This window comes from Penaeus monodon, chromosome 8 (assembly GCF_015228065.2).
Source record: "Penaeus monodon isolate SGIC_2016 chromosome 8, NSTDA_Pmon_1, whole genome shotgun sequence".
NCBI lineage: Eukaryota > Metazoa > Arthropoda > Malacostraca > Decapoda > Penaeidae > Penaeus > Penaeus monodon.
Genome location: NC_051393.1, coordinates 30,950,901 through 30,959,308, shown reverse-complemented (window position 1 = coordinate 30,959,308; position 8,408 = coordinate 30,950,901). Strand labels below are relative to the sequence as shown.

Below are 8,408 nucleotides of genomic sequence, written 5' to 3'. Positions count from 1 at the left end.
ACGTGCAGATATAGACACTAATATTTCATCAAATATGTAGATACAAAGACTGACATTTCATACTCTTGCACTCCCGCAAACAAAACAAGCTAAATAAACACACGCACACGCGCGCACGCACAAACACTCACTCACTCGCACTCACTCACTCACTCACTCACTCACTCACTCACTCACTCACTCACTCACTCACTCACTCACTCACTCACTCACTCACTCACTCACTCACTCACTCACTCACTCACACACACACACACACACACACACACACACACACACACACACACACACACACACACACACACACACACACACACACACACAGAGCTATATGACAGACAACGAGTTCCAGAGAGGCGCGTCTCGGCTGAGGTTGCAGGTTGCAGGTTGACCGTCCCGCAGCCTGGAGATTCGTCGCTTGTAGATATCGCTAACCATGTGTCTAAAACGACTTTCTTTTTGCAGAGACGCCGAGATGCACCCGACATGGTACTTGAGTATTTTTTTAATTTGTTTGATAATTCCTGTGCGGTAAAGGGCTGTCTTGACATGTACTAACTCTACCATAGATTTAGTTCCCAAGAGGAGAATCGCCGCTTGCTCTCGCCCATCGCTTGTGCCCGTTGTCTTTGCATCCTCGAGACGGGGGGAGGGGGGCGCTGCCTTTTTTCCCCTTTTGTTCTTGTTTTTTTTTGCTTCCTTGGTTTCTGCTGTTTTTGCGATATACTTCCGACATGTCTTTCCATCCCTTCCCCTTTTTCTATCCCTCTGTCTTTCCCCCTTCCCCTTCCTTATCCCTGTCCCTCTCTCTCTCTCTCTCCCTCTCCCTCTGCCTCTCCCTCTCCCTCTCCCTCTCCCTCTCCCTCTGCCTCTGCCTCTTCTCCTTCCCCTCCCTTTGTCCCTCCCCCTCTTCCTCCCCCTCTCGTCCTCAAGGCGATGCTGCCTTTCCTTATGGCTAACGTGGCATAGCGAGTAGAATGAACTAAATCAGTATGTTAAAGTATGTGGGTCTGGTTAACGGTGTTTTGAGAGTGACCGGACACTGGCACTTGTTGAACCCGGTAGCGGGGAGAGGAGTGGGGGAGAGGAGGGAGATGGAGAGAGGAAAGGGGCCATGTGGCACTCCCTCCCCTCATCCCGTCCCCTCTTCTCTGCTTCTGATCTTGATATTCCCCTTCCCTCCGACTTGTTCGTTTTTCTCATGTCTCTTGTTCGGCCGCTTGTTCTCGAATCTGCCTTTTCATTGTCTCTGCATTTTGCTTTTATTTTCCTTCGCCTTTTTTTTTCTCTCTCTCTTTTCCATGTGCCCTTGACCTGACCTTTGCTTTCACCCTTCCTTACCTGTGCCGCTGTCATGCCCTTCCCCGCCCCTCCTCTGCCCCGTGCCATTCCTTACCTTCCAACCTGGCAGTATATTTGGAAACAGGCTAGTAGACATGCAGTTTCCCAACATACGCATGGACCTTTTCTCGCCCCCCCCCCCCATGCCCCCAGCCTTTTACTCCTCTCTGCCAACATCCCCCGAAGTGCCAGTCCCACGGAATACCTGCAGGTCGCTTCGCATCCCTTGCCTGTGCTCTGTTGCAACGTCAGTCTTCAAGGCATATCTTGGCGCAGACTAGACATATGGTTTTTATCCCTGAAGTCCGTCTTCCTGCGTGTCTGCCGTGATGGAATGACTCGCTAACACGCAGCCAAAGGGCGTTCGGTGGAAGAGCTTAGAGAGGGAGGTGTATGTGCATGATTAGCCTTTAATGCCTGAGAACCATAACGACGCCCTTGTCGCCGAAGCTCCTCTCTGGAGAAGCAAGTTTGGAGCATCTTGTGTATTTTCTCTCGGGGTAGCCGTGCATGTGGAAACATTATTGATTTTTTTAGAATCTTGTTGTTTGACTCTCCATTGAGAGTTTTCATATTGATCTTGTTATAATTACGCATAGTGGGTGATCTTTTGGTGATATATATGCGAAAATGTATTTTAGATATATTGTAATATATAGATCAGACTCGTATGTGTATATGTGCACGTGAAATGAGTGACTAAATAATATGGCAATAGATAAATGAAAAAAGAATAGGATAGATAGATTGCTATATAGATAGACAGATAGACAGATAGATAGATATACACGTACACACGCACGTGTATATGAAATATCTGTGTGTATGTATGTATATGTGTGTAAAACATATAATATCTTATAATATATTTGTCGTGAGAACAGAGCAAGTGTTTCATATCAGATGGTAGAAGAGAAGAATAAATCTTTATTGAATTTGGAGTGTCCTTCATTAAAGTTTTGTAAATCCTATAGAATCTGGAGCCGGCCTCGGACTTGTTAAAATGAGAAATTCCATTGAGTCAGGAACAATTTTATTATTATTATCTTGTTCCGGCAGCAAGCAGGATCTATTGTTCCGTCGGGCTCTAGTGCCGTCTCGGAGCTCTGCTCTTACAAACGTTATTATATCGAATAAACTCGAAGTCTTTTCTCCCCTCATCCCCTCCCTCCCTCATTCTCCTTTGCTTCTCTCCATTCCCCTTCTGTTGCCTGTCCCTCCCTCCCTTCCTCCATTCTTCCCTGTCTTCTGTCTGTCGACCTGTCTCGATCTAGATTTCTCTCGCCCTCTCCTCCCTCCTTCCGTTCTGTCGCTCTCCGCTCTTCATTCTCTCTCACTGCTCTTGTTCCTCTTTCTCTCACTTTCTCTCTTCCTTGTCCTCTTCCTTTTCCTCTCCTCCTCCCTTCACTCTCCTCTCTCCCTGTTCCTCTTCCTCTCCCTCCCCGTCTCTCGCTTTTATTCTGTATCCGCTATTGCCGAGGTGAAGTAGGTCTCTCGAGAAAACAAAAGTGCCTCTTCGATTAGTTCACATTTATCAATTTTCGAAATTATCAATGAGTCACTTGTAGCTATTATGTGCATTGTATTGTTGGGCGAGGCTGAAGGCCCTCCAAGTGTGATCGTGCCAGAGTGCGCTTCGCAATTGTCTCAAGGACTGCGTTTTAATTTCGCAACTCCAGAGGCACGAGGGTTTTTAGCCAGAGGTGCTGGAGGGACTTAGCTTCTTTGTCCAGGCTTGTTCTGCTGGAACCAAAACCTGGGACTGGTTCTCTTCTGCAGAATTCATCTCGTCGCTTCCCTGTTTTTCTTTATCTCTTACTCTTTCACCCACCCCCCCTTTCTCTCTCTCTCTCTCTCTCTCTCTCTCTCTCTCTCCTCTCTCTCTCTCTCTCTCTCTCTCTCTCTCTCTCTCTCTCTCTCTCTCTCTCTCTCTCTCTCAATCTGCTGTCTGTCTGTCTTTTCAACCGTTTAGGTCGGTCCGTCCGTTCGCTCTTCTGCTCAAGGCGACATTGCTACGAGCGTTTCCTTCGGGCCATGTCGGCGTCACGGGCCTTTCCCTTCTGGAAGACGAACCTGTTGAAGTGTGTTATATATAAGCCGTCTTTGTTCACTTAAAAAAGGCCCGGTACTAGAGAATATGGCCTCGCTCTTAGCAGATCTCTTAAAGAATCTAGTATAAGAGCTGAAGGTAATTTTCCAGGAGTGATAAAGTGTTTAATTCCGTCCGTAAAAGGCTTCACTCGAGTCATAGCAGCGAAGAACCACATATAAAACGAAGACACGAGGCCCTGTTTCCAGCCCCCTCCTCGAGTGCACAAAATAATGAGGCGCACGAATTTCATATTGCTGAAATAAATGAGCTGCGAAAATTGCTTGTCTTGTGTTTAAGGATCATTAGGCAGCCCGTCCCCACCCTTGACTTTTGTACCCTAATTAGAATGTCCTTTTCTTTACAAGTAGAGGGTAGGAGGAAAGGTACCGGCCCGGGGCCAAGTGACATTTTCAATGGTCGGAAATTGTAACAAACAGATTTGTAAGCATTTATGGACGTCCGAGGCGCCTGTGGCAGCGGCGGACGGTGACAGTCTTACGATGACATATATATCACATTCAGGGATTGAAAGGTCGCCCTAACTTGGAGAAAAAGTCTTTTGATGTTTAATTCGGGTCTCAACCACGCTGAGGTTAATCGAAGACGGGCGGACGAGAACCCTAGGTTTAATCATTATAGAATAATATCCATTTTTTATCTGATGTTGGTGCATAATATTTTCATTGTTTCCAGGTTTGTATGAATGAAGTCGGAGAAAACGTACAGCAACACGAATCTAGAGCGAAATTTAACAATGAACATTTTTGACGCCGTAATATCAGACCAAGAAAATAGTGATCTCTTGTCTTCCCCGTGAGAGCTTCGTCTTCACTTCATTTCAAAGGCTTTCACAGCTGTGACGTCATAGACAGATCTTCGTCACGAGCTGCAAGGATGTCGTACTTTTTGGCGTGGATATAAATTCTTGTAATACGTATAAAATGTGTGTAGGTGGATTAATCTTTTAGAAATGACTTCGTCTAGTGGAAAAGGGCGGAATATTCGTCTTTGGAGGTCGCCTTCGCACGATAGGAAGGTTGTTGGTGCGCCCAGTACCTGTTTGGATGTGTTTGCATTCGCAATCGATAATTAGTGCATTTTCTGGTAGGCACTAATAGCCGCGCGATCACGCAAGCATTGATTTACCCGCTGGCTAAGTTCGTGGATTTTATTTATCGCTCTAATCTTTATAACAGCCATGAGCGACCGCGCTAAGAGTTGCTAAAGTAAGAATAATGACGGGGGTGTGTCACGCACGTGCTGGGACGGAGGCCATTTCCCTGCAGTTCCCACGGAGTGGAAGCCGGAGTGAGACGCCCGACGCCTTGTGCACCTACGCAAACGGAGTAAATGCGTACGCCCGCCGGATTGCACGTGCTTCAGTCGCCTGCACTCGCACGAAACAAAGCACGGCATAACCTTTGCACACGTACACTTACACGCAACGCCTTTGAGTGTGACTTCCACACGTTTAAAGGGCGTACATAGAGCCTCCTGTACTTTCTGTGCTTAGCACTCATTCCGTTTGAGTGTTTACTGCACTAATCAGAATATACTAGCACAGTGACACACAAAGTGGCACTCGAGGAGGGAGATCTCATATTTATAGGACCTGGATGTAAATGTATTCAAGTATGTGCGCGCGCCCGGCTTTCCTATCCTTTTCCTGAAACTGCGCTACAGCAGCGGACTCGCCACACGCTCCTCTACAGACACCACCAATCGTAGACACAGACAAAGACAGACACACGCACAGCTCCACGACATGCAAGACGCACATGTACGCACACGCTAACGCAGGCGCCCACATCCTCGGAAAGCCTCTCATCCCAGAGCCAGGTCGCGTTGAAAATCCGTCGCATTGTCTGTCGGTGGAGGACACTTGAAATTAAATCGTGCCTGCCACTCGGTGCTTTTTATTAACTCTGCTCTCGGGACCTGGAGATCACTCGCACAAATTTTAGCAGATCTCAACTTGGCGATAATGATACTCGTCTTCTCCTGCCACTCTACCTTTCTCTCTCTCTCTCTCTCTCTCTCTCTCTCTCTCTCTCTCGCTCTCCTCTCTCTCCTCTCGCTCTCCTCTCTCTCCTCTCGCTCTCCTCTCTCTCCTCTCGCTCTCCTCTCTCTCCTCTCGCTCTCCTCTCTCTCCTCTCGCTCTCCTCTCTCTCCTCTCTCTCTCCTCTCTCTCTCTCGCTCTCCTCTCTCTCCTCTCTCTCGCTCTCCCCTCTCTCCTCTCTCTCTCTCTCTCTCTCCTCTCTCTCTCTCTCTTCTCTCTCTCTCTCTCTCTCTTCTCTCTCTCTCTCTCTCTCTCTCTCTCTCCCTCTCTCGCTCTCTCTCTCTCTCTCTCTCTCTCTCTCTCTCTCTCTCTTCCTGTCCCTCTCCCCTTGCACATATTTGTCTTTTTTATCATTCACATTTGTTGTTTCTGTATCCCCGATTTTTTCCTCTTATTTTCCGTTTACGAAAATAATTTGGTTCCCTTGCTTTTTCATTCATTATTTAACTTCTTTATATGGAATTTCTCAACTTTCGTAAGCTCGGCGTTTTGTTTTCCCACACTTTGTTTTCGTTTCTTCTTACTCTCCATTTCCTTTTGCTGCTCTCTTGTATCTCCCGTATCATCTCATGCTCTCCCTTGACTATCTTCTCCGCTTCTCTGGTTTTACTTATCTTTTCCCGTCCTTGCTCCCCTCTTCTCCCCTCGCGTCCCCTTACCTGCGCCTTGTTTAAACAAATTTATTTCGGCTCCGACAACCGCTTCTCTGTCCCGGCCTTCCTCACTTACATATTATTCTAGCAGCCAACCTCAACTGTAACTCAACCTCCTCCCCTCATTTCTCTCCTTTCCCTCTCTTTTTCTCTCTTCTCCTCTCCATTCGTTTCCCTTTTCATCTCTTTCTTTTCCTTTCCTCTCCTCCTCGCCCTTCTCTCTTCTCTCGCTCTCTATTTTCTTCTTCTTAGTTCGACTCTTTTCCTTTCTTTCCAGTTTCCTGTAGTCCCCCATTCGTTGAACTTTGACCTTGGCCGAACCAGCTGCCTCTTTGCCCTGCTGAAGGAGCCGAGTGGAAGGGCGCGACATGAGCTCACCTTGAGGGCGAGTGTCTCTGCCTTGGGAGTTGGAGGGGGGGGGGCGCTGATAAGGAGGGAAGGAAGGAGATGAGAAGAGAAGAGGAGGAGGAGGAGGAACAGGAGGAAGAGGGAAAGCCTTGCATTACTCGTACTTCCGGGAGCAGAAGGGCGGCGTTTAGGGTTCTCCATGGAAATGTCTGAAACGTGACCTGAAGAACCTCCGGGGGTTGATTCAAGGCTCGAATCAGAAAGATGATGTAATTGAGGTTGTTTTTCCATCCTTTCATTCTGTCCTTTATCCTTCTTTTCTCAGTCACCTCTTTCACATCGGGATTTTTTTTTCTCTCTCTTTCCTTGTTATTGTCTTTATTATTGCTTTGTTACCGCTGATGATACGGTTTCAGCTGATGCCGGCTAATGATAGCAGTATATTGAGAGTGCTTGTCGGATACACCTCTTTCCTCATCGCTCCTCTCTCCTCTCCTCTCCTCTCCTCTCCTCTCCTCTCCTCTCCTCTCCTCTCCTCTCCTCTCCTCTTCCAGATTCACTTCACTTCTCTCGTCTTGTTTCGTCTCCTCTCATCTCTTCTTCTCTTCCTGGGTCTTCTTTTCTCGCCGCCATGCTCTCGTTCTCTCTCACGTCTGGACAACTTTCATTGCTACATTCTCCTTCCGTCCTCCACCCTTCCGTTGTTTCTACAGGTGGCTTAGGTTCAGTCCTTTCCGCAGCCGACTATTATTATTATTCTCCTCTCCCTCTTTGTCGTTTCCCCCTTTTCTCGTCTCCATTTTCTCTATCCTCTTTATAGATACAAAACGTACCAGCGCCATTGTTAAGTCTACAAAATCACACGTAAATATATATTTTTGGGTTGCAATGATGATCGGTAAAAAATCTCGTCTTATGATTAGGAAATGGAAACCACAGTGAAAATGAAATTAAGATTGGGACGCGTAATTCTTTGCCGGGAAACTGATAAGATATAGCCATAAGACGGACGATAACAGATAGCAGCTGCAGCCATAATCAGTGGGGAGGCCATAACAGTAATGATATTGATATTATTTGGATATCATTAAGACAGATAAGGAGAGGGAGATTGACGATAATGGTCGGGCCACATCAATGCAGGTATTTTTAAAAAGGCTTGTGTGATCCAGGAGAAGGGGGAGAGGAGGGTGATTTTGAGAAAGAAAATATACCGCAGGACAAGGGGAAAATTTGGGGAAAAAAGGGGATTTTAATGTTCAATGAAATACTACATAATACAGGGATATAAAAATGCAAGGAATTCTATTCGTTTCTTTTCACTAAAGACAAGAGACTGGATGGGCGTCTACGACTACGGCAGACAGGCCTGGTAGATTGATAGACATTATGCCATTATCTATTGTGACATTCCACAAGTAGATCACGAGCCAGACTGATGTACTTAGAGTGCGAATGATACCTGATAGGCCAAATTGAGTTCCCGCCATCGTGTGCTCTGTGATCCCCTACGGTGAATGATGTCATATGGAGACTTTTTTCACCATTCAACTTTTTGAACGTTTTTGCTCTCCTTTTTTTAAAACAAGGATTGAAAAATGAAATGCGATGTCTTTTTTCCCTTGTTTTCAGGGAGGGGGGGTCAGTGTAGCATTCATAATCATTAATATTCTCTCTGCGAACAAATTAGATATTTCTGAATCGTTTAAAATTTTCTTCGTTCTCATTACTGCCCGCGCTTCGACAGAGAGAGCGAGAGAGGAAGGAAAAAAATTCAGATTAGATTCGCATTGAAATTATTAATATAAGTTGGTCATAAAATAACAGATCTTTTTATGGGACATGTATGATTACATATCATTGAGCTTTTGCTTTGCTCCCGGTCAATTTCTCTGTCAAACTGTTTATCACATTG

The 8,408-nt window shown here is 46.2% G+C and overlaps 1 protein-coding gene across 2 annotated transcripts in view; it reads left to right on the top strand.

Moving 5' to 3' along the window:
• The first annotated feature begins 458 nt into the window (after window positions 1-458).
• LOC119576308 (myb-like protein Q) overlaps window positions 459-8,408 on the top strand; it is a 151,498-nt gene continuing 143,548 nt past the window's right edge. For both annotated transcript variants that reach the window (XM_037923928.1, XM_037923927.1), the window contains exon 1: window positions 459-489. In XM_037923928.1, the coding sequence (XP_037779856.1) occupies window positions 487-489 (3 nt within the window). In that variant the 5' untranslated portion in view covers window positions 459-486. The remainder of the gene's footprint in view (window positions 490-8,408) is intronic.